The sequence below is a fragment of the Notothenia rossii genome (genome assembly GCF_949606895.1).
Source record: "Notothenia rossii genome assembly, chromosome: 7".
NCBI lineage: Eukaryota > Metazoa > Chordata > Actinopteri > Perciformes > Nototheniidae > Notothenia > Notothenia rossii.
In genome coordinates, this window is record NC_136905.1 from 55,124,535 (window position 1) to 55,139,066 (window position 14,532).

Here is a 14,532-nt window from a genome sequence, read left to right on the forward strand (position 1 = left end):
ATTATTCTAATGTCTAACCTGTCTCGAAGCGCGAGCCATGACTAGCTGGCTCGGCTGTAACGGGGCTGCTGGGCTGTCTGCCTGGACTTGGAGCTGACGGCCGGGGGCCGGGGGGGGTTGCTAGCGGTCTATCTGCAGTAACGTTAGAGTCTACGTCTACCTTTGCTGCCTGCCGGAACAATGACGTTATTTTAGGTAGTTTTGACTCTCCTGTTCGGCTTTCGCTCTCATTTTGCTTTTCTGAGCACCGCTTGGGTAGTGGCGCTTCATTTTTCATGTTTACCAGCAACGCAAATAATGAACGTTATTTATATGAGTAATGCTTCCCGCTTTGTTTTGAACGCTGCCCAGCCTGCCAATGAACATTAGTTATCAGCCGGCTAGCCCTATCGCAGGTCAGCAAATAATTATAATGATACACTGTTGTACTACTACAGGCAGCGTACACATGACGGGGACGGGGTGCCTAGCAACATAGCAGGGAGGGGGGGGGCCCCGCCCTCTGTGCCCTGTTCCCGCGTTACGAAATCTAAGAGGATAGCCTACAGTGGGGGCGGGGCCCCCTAAGGTCCGGGGCTCCCCCGCACTGCGGGGGGTGCGGGGGCCTCCGCTACGCCACTGCGTGTCACATGTTAAGAATTTACAATCAGAATCGAGTATTCAACTAAGCCGTGTACTACAAGTTGTCAGTAGCCTTAAGGGCCTACACATTTGTTATGCTCTACCACATTGCCCTTCACTGGATGTATAATGAGCTGTACATTTTAGCATTTAAAATACCAAGCCATTCTTTTGCTGTCATTTTGGTAAAGTAACTCAAAATTAGTATAAAAGTAGTTCAGACACAGTAATATTGTAATGTCACATATTACTTAAAAAAGACAGTAGTAAGTAATATGTACTGTATTACATTTTGGAAGTAACTTTCCCAACACTGCTTACGACACTCTTGTGCCGGTCGATCCCTGGAGATTAAAACGGTCCATGTTCCCCTGTTTTTATAGTATAAAGCTCTTTTTGCGTTTTAGGTGGTGTGAATCTATTTAAAAGCATTGCGTTAGTCACTGTTATAATCTGGGACGAATCACAGATTTCGAATACTAGTTTCGACTTGATTTTGTGGGGAGAAAAAATTAATACAAGTTTGGTGTGGTTATTTACTTAATTATAACATGATTTCTGAATTATTTTCAAGAAGTCCGCAACATTTTCGGACACTTAGCTAACGCATCGACAAAGCTGCTGAAACAGAGAGTGATAACCCTCTGTATAATGTGTATAATCTGTATAAACGCTTTTATCCAAAGCGATTTACATACTCGATACTGTGGGCAATCCCCACAGGAGCAATTTGGGGTGAAGTTTCTTGCCCAGGGACACAATGACATGCTGACTGCAGTGGGGTTTGAACCTGTGACCCCCTGAGTCCAACACCAAGGCTCTATCCACTGCGCCACACGCCTCCCTTTACACAGGGCGTATTCTAAAGAAACTGGAGCATGGTTCGGCAAAAGGCCTTTCCTCTGTCTTTACCACACCTTAAGCGAATAAGTGCAGATGTGCCGTTACGGCGAGGTAGTGATCATGGTTCTTACTGCTAAAAATACACGCTGGAATAACGGGAGGAAGTTTGGGTCAAACTTGGTAATGTGATTCGTTTGCTTACATTTTTTTTTTGAGGAGTTGAGGGTTCCAGATCCACCAGATGAGGATTTTTTATCTTTGAAAAAAGCCTAAACTCAGTAATATTATTAAAACAGTGATGGATGAGAAAACACAATTTTTTCCAATGGACATACAGTATTGATATCTCATTTTTTTTTTGTCGTGTTATAGGTTCCCCGTGTGGAGTTGACCCTCTCGGAGCTCCAGGAAATGGCCACAAGACAACAGCAACAAATAGAGGCTCAGCAACAGATGTTGGTCGCCAAGGTAACTTGTGCATGCCACACACACACACACATTCCTCCAAAGAAGTCGCTTCTGGGGCCTCAAATACAACCTTTTAAGACAGACTCTAATGTAGATAACCTTACACTTACTGACAGACAATCCATCCAACAGCTCTCTCTGTGTGTGTGTGTGTGTGTGTGTGTGTGTGTGTGTGTGTGTGTGTGTGTGTGTGTGTGTGTGTGTGTGTGTGTGTGTGTGTGTGTGTGTGTGTGTGTGTGTGTGTGTGTGTGTGTGTGTGTGTGTGTGTGTGTGTGTGTGTGTGTGTGTGTGTGAGAGAGGCCCAGATCATGGCCATTCCCACAGTAGGAAGTGACCTTTGATTTGACAGGAAATGTGGTCATCAGGGAGCTGCTGTGGGAAGTTGAAACAGATTAAAACTCCAGGAAAGACACAGAAGGGCAAGCCAAAAAAACATCTTTACATTTATGTAATTCATTTGATGAAGTTTAGTCACAGTGTAATAAAAAAGCTTTCAGCGGGGAACTGGGATATTGTTAAGCTCTAACTTAGATTTGGCCAATTTGGGTTTTTCAAGGCCAACTGTGGTATTATTATTTGGCCAAGTTATGCTTATGCTCAGCATTTTTAAAAGCAGCAATTTTCCCTCTAAGTGGCAGCTTTTAAGTGTTTCCAGCCAGTGTGTGTAAGTGTTTCCAAGTCTTTTCTTGAGTTACTGAATGGAAAAGTCTCCCAGCAGCCACGTAGAGGCATTTTCTCTATCCTCCTAACATTTCTAAAGGTGATTGATGACTTCCAAGAAGAAAACACAGCTCCTGTACTGGCACCTCCCACATGCCCTGTGTATTGAAACGAACTACCATTATATAATTAGACCCTCCAGAAAAACGTGATTCTGCGATCGCAGAATTTACTGCATAATCAGCAAAATGGGTTTAACGTTAGTGGCAGGTTGTGTGTGAGAGAGAATAAATAAGACAGCCCAATATTTAAAAAAAAATCTATTATTTTTGCAACTTTCCGCAATTTCACCGCATAAAATCACATAAAAACCCTGCATGTTTAATCGCATAATCAAGGATTTTAGCCCACATAATCAAGGATTTTAGCCCACATAATCAAGGATTTTTGCCTGCGTTTTTCTGGAGGGTCTATATAATGTGTTATCAGAGTGTGTGTGTGTTTCCAGTGAATGATGGGAGGCTTCATGCCAACATTCTATTTCCCTCTTCCTCTGAGTGTATGTGAGCTGCAAACTGCCTCAGTCAGCACCACACACACTCTGTCTGTTCTCCCTCTACTTGCTTTATAATATGTGTATGCAAAATAAATGATAATCAATATAAGTGTATTTTAATCGATCATGTTTTAGAAATGTGACAAAACATGGTGAAAGTAAAGCAGGGTGATGGATCGTGCTGCCAGGTGTTTTTAATGAGAAATGGCTAATTAGACTTGAAGGCAGGTTGAACGTGGGTGGAGCTATGATGGTAAACATGTGATGTCATCTCCCCTGTGAAATAATAACAATGTAATGGTGTAAATTGACTTGTCATAGCAGGAGAAGCACAGGTGAGACAAATCCAATGCTCCATCAGAGGGGTGTACTGCTAGGTATGTAGAGCTTAAAGCCAGAGTTTTCCCGATAACAAAGGTGGATGTCTTTTTACATAGTAGATCACCATGCTCCGGAACAGGTTATGTTCAGAGTCTAGGTTTGAAATGTAGCAAATACTGCCATTGACTAACTATTTATTTTGACAATAGTGTCACATTACAGTATAGTCAATCAATAAGCGCCACAGATAATCAGCTGTGGGAATACTTTTTATATGTAAACTCAAGCGGTAACGATACATTTTTGTTATGTATTTATGCCTCTGAAATCCATCTTACACTGCTGGTATATTGCGACTAATACAAAGCCAATTAGTAAATGAATTAGTCAATTGGTATTCATCTAATATATAATTCATTTTGATTTAATATGGCCCGTTGATTTCCCCGTTTCCCTCAAGTCAATTATTTTTATTTTTTTTACTTTTCAATTTGCGGTTGAATTAGATAATAATGGGAGGCTTTGGCCGGTAAATTACATTTTTTGAATATTCTTAAACGCAGCGATAGATCCTTTCCAAGAGGTAGATGAGTCATATGATGCTTTAAACGCTCATTCTTTTGAGAACGCGCACAGAGCTTGAAGAAAAATCCCAGGTTCACAAAGACAGTCAATAACCAGCTTCCTGGTACCCGTTAGCTCTGATCAGGGGTTTTAGTTTTATCAGGCCAGCTAAGTCAAATGTTGAACTCGCTTCGTAGTATACGCCCTAGGTGTCTTTGTGGGCCAGCATGAACGAAACTAGGATCCTGAAACAAGCTCCTCTTTAAATAGAATGCAGTCATTTTAGATATTATTACATTGCATGTCAGAATTGAGAAATGAAATTCTCAACGGAAAAAAAACGTCACATATATTCCGTATAATGTGTGAGGTGAAAGTAAAAAATCTCCCGTTCTGCTTTTCTTCCAGGAGCAGAGACTGAAGTATCTTCACCAGGGAGGCAGATCCAACCATGGACAGACACAGGTGGGCTCCATGTGTGTTTAAGGCTCAGGACAAAAACCTTTGATCCTATACGCACTGTAGGGTGCTCATTACACTTTGTAGCAGGCATACCTAGAAGTTAACTTCACAGATGCCCATAGGTTAAAGCCCTGTTGTAAAATATCCTCATTATGATCACCAACGTCGACTAACGGCCGTCTGTTAGGTGAACATAAGCTGGGTGAAGCCAGTAACTTCCAAATGATTATGTATCTCAACATGTATGTGTGTCACACGAAAGCTGAAATGAGATGGGTGTTTGAGCTTGTGTCCTCTCTGGTTTAGTCTGAGGCGGAGAAGCTGCAGCGGCTGAAGGAGCGGGTGGAGACGCAGGAAGCTAAGCTGAAGAAGATTCGCGCCATGAGAGGACAGGTGGACTACAGCAAACTGATCAACGGAAACCTCTGTGAGCCCCAAACAATCTGCAGAGACTCTGTAGAGAAGTGGCTGCTGTTCTGACTACATATTGATGATTCAATAGAGAGGGAAGCCTTGGCCAAGTGTGGCTGAATATACACTTGATCAAAAACTAATACACCCAGTGTTTCCCCTTCCATTGCCTTGGTGGCGCGCTGCACCAAATTGCAACTAAACTATCTACTATCACTTTTAACATTGAAGATTTGCTCTTTTATTAAATAAATGTTCATTTTAAGCTGTTAGTTTAGTGATTCTGACCCTAAGAAACGCTGATGCATTAATAATCCACAGCTCCTCTCTCTGCTCCAGAGGATTAAAGAATATATATTTATCCCAACACCAACCCCTCCCCCACCCCGCAGTAAACCTAGGGGAAACACTGACATCACTATAGGCCATATACGAACCACATGTGGTTGGTTTGTATTTGTTTTGCTGTAAACATAAAGACAAACGTAACTGTCACTGTTGTTAATGTTGGAAAGGATGCTCGCCATCAGCAGCCAAACCCTCTTCAGATGCGCAATTCAATATTTATATCCTATTAACTTATAAACCATTATATACATTGTAATACATGTTATAAATAGTTTTTTCTTTTTTTCTAGTTTTTACTTTAACTTCTTATGGTAATATAAAATAAATGGTGTTTATACATTTTACAATAACTTTGTGTGTAAATATTCCTCTTTATTATATTTGACTTTTATTGCACATTCTTACTTTGACTTCTTGTTTATTTTTATCTCATTTTTTCTTTTCAATGCATACTTTTTCCTACACTTCTTATGTTTATATAAATATCTGTATTCAATTGTACTAATTATTTCAGTCTAAAATGAAACAACAGTCACAAAATCCAATTCCCCCCAGCATAAACAAAGTATTTATGATTCTGAAATAGGCTTGATAAGTAAGCAAAAGAAAATACTGAATTCAAATGTCCTGTTGTGTGTGTCCAGCTGCAGAGATTGAGCATGTGAGCAGCCTGTTCCAGGAGAAGCAGACGGAGCTGCAGTCTGCCGTGGTCAGAGTGGACCAGGTAACGTCTCACTATTTCACTGTAACAGTCAAGACCTAGCAAAGCGTTAAGTTTGGATGAGTCCTTAAGTTCTTTCTAAATGTTTTTACCAGTTGACGCAGCAGCTGGATGATTTAAAGAAAGGACGCCTTCAGCTACACTCTGCTCCACACGCCCAGGGGCCTCACAGCGGGCCCCTGGGGCCACACACCGGCCAGAAAGGATCACCCCTGTCTGGTCCTGCAGCCCTGGAACTGAGGAAACTGTACCAGGAGCTACAGGTAACACCATCTCATTCTGTATAGGATGTGATAATACTTTATTTCCAAGCAAACAGATATTGAATACAACATTTCATTTCAATATCTTCAAGAGTGTGTGCGACTTTTTATCATTTGTGTTTCAGGCTCGTAACCGTCATAACCTGGAGCAGAGCAGCAAGCTGGCCCAGAACAAGGATCTGCTGAACAAGAGGAACGCCCAGGTGACGGTGATGGACCAACGCATCGGAGACCTGAGGGAACGACTGCATAAGAAGAGAGCAGAGGTACGCCACTAAGCTGAAGTCTTTTTTAAAGAGCATCTTGCAGGTTTTTATTTTTTCTACATTTATGCTTAAACTTGCTTGAAAATTACAATTAAAAAAGTGAATGCAGGATTTGATATGTTTTACGAGACATAAGGGCAGGAATTCAGAGGGAAAGGAGCAATTTTGAGCTCTGCTCTTAAAAACAGCTTTTTTTAAGGTCATACGTCAAACGCGTCTTATTACATCACACAGGGGACACATCTCCGCTCTCTGACCGCGGCTATAGTGGAGTTGCGTTGAGTAAAGCGGTTGTATTTTAGTGAGCTGGTATTTTTCGGTAGTTTTACATTGTATTTCACCATTTGTAATCATGGTGCAGTATTGTGTTTGTGCAGGTTGCACAAATACCAGCCTGTCAGGACATCGAGTCCAAAGTAAAAAGGACCGGAGCTAGCGTTCGTTCCTGGGTGCGTTGTGCATCCACCTCCCTGCAGCACATACTCTCCACAGCTTTATCAGGAAACCGTATTACTTCTCTCTCCCCCCCCCCTTCGCTGCTCTCTCTCTCTCCCCTCCGGTACACGGCACCGTAAAACATAGTGTGGAGTTGCATTAGGTAACGCTGTGGTGGCTGTACTGCTCCAGCCGTCTCCTTTGTGTTTGTTTGTTTCCCCCTGTCTGTGTTGTTTGTGTGTGCGTGGTGGCTGTCACTCCTGGCTCCCGGCTCAACCTCCACTCACCTGCTGCAATCAGCTGTGCACCCTCCCCGACTACACACCTGCTTTCCATCAAGCCATTTACAACGACATATCAACGGAGGCTCCACAACCTTCGCCAGATCGTCAAGTATCAGCCGTATCTCGCGTCTCCCCTCCGGTACACAGCACTGTAGTGTGGAGTTGCATTAGGTAAAGCGAGATACGGCTGATACTTGCGCATTAGTTTCTGTTATGGATCAGTATCAACAGTCCTGCCAGTAACGTTACTATATTATCAATGCTACTTTAGTTATAGCCTGATATATGATAGCTAACTTTACAATGTTGTGATGTGACGTTAGCTAACATTCTGTAGCTAACGCCGGTCACTCACCAAGATAGCTGCCCAGTTCTCCACTGGTTCTCCTCACAAAACAGCTCAATTTCTCTCCGATGGCCGTTATTTCTTCTAATCCTTGGCTGCTCCTGGTCTCTTGGACGCCTAGCAGGCTCATAATTATAAGGTTGTGGTCCGTCAAATGCATTCGAATATTCATGTTCAACTTCTTCTGTGTCTTCTGTGTCGAAACTAGCATTGGGATCCATGTTTATTAATACGATACACCGGCCGCTCTCTCCCTTGTGTCCCCCATGTTACGTCACATGCGGGAGGTCGCGTGCCGAGGCTTTTTTATGCGGAAGTGAACATTTCTTACAAAAACGACGCCAGATGTCACTGTAGTGTATATTTCTGTATATTTTTTTGAAAATCTAGTGTATTCATCATTTTCCTACACATTTATTCACAGGTGTCTTTAACCTGGAAGTTGCTCTTTAACATATCTTTGAAACACACCTCAGTTGCATTTATTTTTAAGTTTGCTTCAAGTTAGCTTGACTGTCATGTAGTACAACACTTTTCTTTACGTCTTCATCACGATCCCAATTAGCATTAGCATTTGTTTTTTTCCTGAGGTAGCCACCCAAAAAGTAAAACACACATTTACACACTATAGCCACATAAACACAACATATATTTATAAAATACAGCTCGTCTCTCTCAATGAACAAATAGGGACCAGAGTGAAAACTAAAATGATCATCCGTTTAAACATCATTAAGCCAAACTAAAAAATAACATTTGTAAAAACACACCGGCACGGTTCAATTATAATTTCTGCAATACAAATGATGAACCAATCTTTGTTTTACCTTTGAACAATGGGCACCAGCATAGGCCTCGTTTAAGCTGGGGACACCGCTTTGTCTTGATGTGATCATTTGTTTCAATGTTTCAGAAGAATGACTAGAACACTGATTTATTCTCAATAGTGCTGCGATCTGGAATTGAGACACTTAAGATAGACTGTAAACATCATCATCATCATCATTGCTAAGCTAAAGGCAGCTAATGTACATATAATATTAGCAAACTTTGGTGGGAAATTGAAAAGCTAACATTGCTCCCACTTTGCAGGAGCAGGGCATTAGCTTTGCATTAGTTTTCAAAAAAGTAATGTAAACTGAAAAAAAGATTTCCCCCATGACCTACTGATTCTAAAATGGCCCAGAAATGTGCATGCGCTAATCAGAAACGATCACAGAGTTTCTTCTTGTCCAAGTTTCTCTTTCTGTGAACATGCCAAATAGCAGCCCTGTTGAGTCGGGTTGGCGACAGAGAAGCCAGGTCATTAGGCTTCTCAAATGGGCCCTACTACGTTGCAATCCCTGTTTTCCCTCCAGAGGGACCTTTCTCTCCCACACACACATTTGCTAGCGCTTGAACACTTTGTACGTGATAGGCTAAGGGGTGGGACATCTCTCAGCGGTTGACCAATCATATATTGCATGCATGTTTAATTTAAATGTTCAAGCCATTTTCACTGGCAAAGAATTCCAGCAGACCCTGGCTCTGTATATGACTGTTTTCTGTTTCATATTTGTTTTTGATTAGTTCACTTGGGCCATTATATGGTCTATTTGATATGTCCTCATTGTGTTGAGCCTGCCTCTCTGCACTCCTCCAGTTGAGTCGTATGAATGGAGGAGGCCCGTCTTCGCCTCAGTCCTCCTCACACCCGGGCGCTGGAGTCTCGGGGCGAGTAGCGGCGGTCTGCCCCTACATCCAGGTTCCAGCAGAGGGGAGGCAGGAGGCGGGGTACCCCATGCCTGCAGACCCCCCAGCCAAACCAACCCCCCTCAGCCACATTCGCTCCCTCTCAGGTTGGTGCCATTTCTTCTTTAGATCAACTTGTTTGACTTTTTTATATCTCTTTCTGGGCTCTAACTTGCTTTCTATTTCCTTTTCCTGTTTGTTGGCTCCTTTTCATCCTCCTTCCCTTTTCTGTTGTTGTTCTCTTAAATGTGTTAATGTTATTGGTGATGTCACTTGTTGTTGTGTTGATGCTTGCTTGTGGTTCCTGTGATGTCATCGTGATGATGTCCATGTTGTTTTGGTGGTTGTTACTTCGTGGTGTGTGTGTGGCCGTGCAGAGGAGGACAGGAGTGGCATCAGGAAGCCTCCCAGCCAATGGAAAGTGTCAGATTTAGACATCGTTCTGTCAGAGCCCACTGAGACGCATGAGGGGCCTGGGTCCCCTCAGGGGGGCTACAGTATCAACAGTGAGTCCCTTCAGAGCGCTAGAGGAAGATACTCACCTCAATAGTGCTGTGCAGTATTCTTTTCATGTATTTGTGTTGGCCGACCTAGAATTTAGCATCTATAAGGCTCCCTTGACAAAAAGCAACGGGGTTTTTTCAATGGTTTTAGGAATATTGCAGATTTGTGATACTTACACATTTTGTTCGTCAGAATAAGCTCCACATATCAACATTACTTTTACATTTGTTTCGTTAGCAAGGGGCTAGATAATAATGGCTTTAAGAAATGCAAAAGCTTTGTACATCTACCAGTGTGTATTAACTGACGTATTTAAAACAAAATCTCTGTCAGGACTCTTTCCTGCACCACTCTATTGAGGGTAGATCAATTTCAAAAGATAATGGTTCTCAATTTGACTCCTGGGCTGGAAAACAATCGAAGGGTGCATATAAACCAAGAATGCTGAGGAGTGTTTTTGTCTTACTATACAGCACAGATGGTTAGGAAAACATAATTGAATGGGCTACAGAAATGACCTAAAAAATGAAAGGGTCATGTGTATAAGGACACAGACTTGACATCTGATTGTCAGCAGCTGCTCAGGGTAAGGAAACACAGCATAGGAAAATAATCTGAGGAGACACAAAGCAAGCCTGGGCAGGGGTGAATAGCAGCTATAGACTCGTGTTGCCATCCCTATGCTAAGCCAAGCTAACCGTTGTGTGGCTAATCTTAATAGTTAATGTAGAGACAGTGTAGAGATTGGTATCAAGCTTCTCTGCCTGCAAGATACTGAGTCTTTTGGAAGTCGACCTTTAACACAGAAAATTATATTTGTATCCATAAAGATAGAGTAAGCCTAAAAAACAAACATAGAGTGGTGCAGGAATGAGTCCTAAAACCCAGTCATGAGTCCGGTTCCTTCATCTCGAAGTCAACCATTTTTGGAAGACACTTTTGTTTTAAAGACGCCTGAAATAAGATCGGTAGTTAACAAAACTTAAGTAAAAAAATGGTGGTGGCTGTGAAGTGCTGGCGTTTTTATTTCTGACAATAGTTTTTAAGCTATACAAATCAAAAGGATTGTTATTAATATATGGAGATTATCCTGCTGAACAAAATGTGTAAGTATCAGCAATGTGTATTGGTCACAGATCTTATTTTTACTGCAATATTCCAAAATCTAAAGGAAAGAACCCCTTGTTTTTGCAACGCTAACATCCTGGTCGGCCTACAGAAACACGTCATCAGTGCACCTCTGTAATGTAAATCATGCCATTCTAATGCTGCAGTATGCCCGTCAGACACTTGCCTATAGTAACATGTCAGCACACCCTGAACCCTTTCTACTCACTCTGTTTAACTACTCAAATGTCTTGAATGTGCACTGACACAAATCCCATTGTGCCCTTGAATGCCACAGCCTAAATAGCATGGAAAACACACAGTGGTAAATCATGTCAACAGACTAACAAATGACACAAATCATGAATGAAAGGAAGTCTGAGGTACACTTGTAGCTATATACAGTACGGTGTGTGTGTGTGTGTGTGTGTGTGTGTGTGTGTATGTATGTGTGTGTGTGTGTGTGTGTGTGTGTGTGTGTGTGTGTGTGTGTGTGTGTGTGTGTGTGTGTGTGTGTGTGTGTGTGTGTGTGTGTGTGTGTGTGTGTGTGTGTGTGTGTGTGTGTGTGTGTGTGTGTGTGTGTGTGTGTGAGTGAGTCAGATAAGGAGGAGAGATTTTCGGTAAAGCAGCTGTTGTTGCTGTCATCTGAGAGATGTAGACTCTCTAACAAACGTTAGCCTGAATATCTCTGATACTGTAGGAATGTTAACACAGTGTTCCAAGAGCAAACACAAATCAGAGCAAGGAATTATATATACCCAATAGAATACAAGCTAATCATTTATTATTCATAGAAAATCCTAGAGACTTGGTTTTATTTTCCACTGACCTAAACTGACATTTGCTGATGTGGATTTGGCAGCCAGGTTTTCAGAAACAACAGCTTTAATGTATAAGCTGACTCACACCTACATTTTCTACATTTGATTCCATTTGCAATTATGGGAATTCTACATGAAAGTCCTGTGTCCTTGAAGCCATGAGAGACATGAGCTGTGTCTCCATGTACTTGACATTGATTGTTTCAAAGGCATGCGTCTGACAATGCTGTATTGTCACTTCAGCAGGAGCCCACCTTTGCAGTTTAGCATGTTGTGAGAATGTTGTCCTGTAATATAACTATGCTACCTGCAGCGCCTGTGATTACTGCCCTCCTGTCCTCTCTCATCCTCTCAGAAAATAATTGTAAATTGTTGGATGGGGTTGTGGTAGGTGTGACATTACCCTTAGTTAATGATACAAAAACAAATGCTTTAAAAACCCTGATGCTTCTGTTAAATAAAGCTATCACAAGAGACACTTATTTTTTAATCTTTTAAAGGTGGGGAAGGTAAGTTTGAGAAACCGACCCGAGATACACTTTTTGTTATATTCCATGGAATGCTCTTAACATCCCGATAGCAATGATTATCTGAAGTGCTTTGACAAAAAATCCATAAAAATGTCATGTGTGGAAGCCGCAGTACTATAAAAAGCACAACCAATCATCTGAGCCGGTCCGGCTAAAATAACTGGATGGCCTACCTGCCTGTCAGCCTTCCATCTGTGCACAAACTTATCTCGTGCCCTCATTGGTCATGTGCATGTTCGTGTGTGTTGGAGGAGGGGCTCTGTAAGGAAGTGGCAGATTTGTTCCGGCTGTGTATTTTCAAATTCTAGCGCACCCGAGCCGGTTTCTCCAAAATTACCTACCCCACCTTTAACCTTTTTTTAAGCGTTTTTGTGTCTAAGTGACTAATGGAGATGTACCTGTCCTTTCAAACAGCTTAAATTATTAGAGTATGCACTTTTCAATTTAGTATCATCTGTAAATATAAATATATTTTGTAGGAACAGTTCAACATTTTGAGAAAATATACTTAATTGCCTTTTTGACAAAAGTAATAGGACAAGATTGAATCCACTCTTGTGTCAGTAGACTAGATGTAAAGCTAGTAAGCGGCCAAACAACTTAGCGCTTTGGCTAAAAACAACTATTTGCCCTTTAAAGGGACTATGTGATGGATGTTTTGACGGGGCTCAGCAACTTCCTGGAATCTCTTCCTGTTAATTAGTAAGCCTTAGTTGTTGCTGATAGGAGGATCTCTTTCTTACCTTTGTACAGAGCCAGGTTAACCTCCCACCAGCTTCCAGTGCTTATGCTAAGCTAAGCTAAGCTAAACTGCTCCTGGCAGTAGCTTTATATTTAGAGTACAGGTACCTCCAACTCTCAGCAAGAAGGTGAATAAAAATGTTTCCTAAAATGTTGAACTGTTGCTTTAATTCATACTAAATGTTGTGCTAATGCTATGCTAACTTTGTTCTGGACTAAATTATATTTAAATGTACCCCAAATGATCCAAATCATCGCACCTTAGTTCAAGATTACACTGATTTAGAAACCAACACTACGTGCTCTCCAAAGATGAGTGGATGAGTAGTGAGGTGTTTGATAGACTTCTCAAATCAAATCAAGTTTTATTTATATAGCACATTTATAAACGATTTTTGGTCGAGCCAAAGTACTTCTAATGAACCTGAGGCCAGGCCACTCTTTGTATTTTGCATCAGGTCAACCCAGTCTCACAGCATTTCGTGTTATAGTCACAACATTTATTTCATCTATTGATTCGTGTTCACCAACACGATTTCTGCATTTTTTTCGTGTCACACAGAACGATTTTAAAAGCAATGTATTTCTATTGGTCAGTGCTTGAATTGGGCCGGTACTCACCGGTACGCAGTACCGGCACTTCTGATTTTTACCCATGTGGTACCGGCACTTCTTACTGAGTACCGGCAAGGTGCCGGTACTCAGTAAAATGCCGGTACTCAGCCGCCGGCAATATACGTATATATTGTAAACGCAACGCAGCGCAAATGTGGGTCTGACTCTGCCTCACAGAGGGTGACTGGCTGTCTACATGACGTGGCCTGCCGACATTGCCACTTTCATACAGATCATACTAATGCCCTCGATTGGTCTCTGTGTGTCATTCGAGCTCGGGAGGGTGTGTGTTGGTGTATGTGTGGCGCGAGCGAGCGAGAAAGCGCACGCACCGGTTACGTGTATTGTTGTTAGCATCTGGTGCTAGCTAGCTGCGCTAACGGATATAAGGAGCTTTTTCAACAACAAGGTGGAGGGAGAGTCCTTTGCTGTCAGACTGAGAGGCTGAAACTACAGCTCTGGTGAGGTAAATTACTCTCTGAGTCTTTAGATAGTTAACTTAGTTTAAGTTATCTCAGTGGGTCTCAAACGGTTCGGTCACCATTTATGTAAACACATATTTCCATTTGAGGGGGTAGTGATTAGTAAAATATGCATGAATAATACAAACAAAATGTTAACTAGGTGAAAAAAGGTAAGATAAACTTGTTGAGAGCTAAAACTAGTCTTTGCTGTTGCCTCAAAGAGGAGCAGGGGGGAGAGGAGGGAGACAGGAGAGGCCGATTCAGGAGCCCAGACACACTCACAACTATAAATGAACCAAAAACAAATAAATAAACAAGTTTCAATGTTTTTTCATATTGGATATTGTATGTTATTGGTTATGGCCATGTACTTATGATTTTATGATTATTTAAATGTAACATTTTTGTTTCATATGGGTGTAGTCTCTTTATTTCCCCCTCAAAATGCAC

General features: G+C 41.8%; 1 protein-coding gene across 1 annotated transcript in view; it reads left to right on the forward strand.

The window, feature by feature from the left end:
• The window catches only part of LOC307046703 (apoptosis-stimulating of p53 protein 1-like), a 107,845-nt gene that overhangs the window by 70,483 nt on the left and 22,830 nt on the right, over positions 1 to 14,532 (forward strand). The window contains 8 exon segments of the mRNA XM_079693213.1: positions 1,837 to 1,932; positions 4,442 to 4,498; positions 4,802 to 4,922; positions 5,899 to 5,978; positions 6,071 to 6,238; positions 6,364 to 6,504; positions 9,212 to 9,407; positions 9,678 to 9,806. Of these exon segments, the coding sequence (XP_079549339.1) occupies positions 1,837 to 1,932; positions 4,442 to 4,498; positions 4,802 to 4,922; positions 5,899 to 5,978; positions 6,071 to 6,238; positions 6,364 to 6,504; positions 9,212 to 9,407; positions 9,678 to 9,806 (988 nt within the window).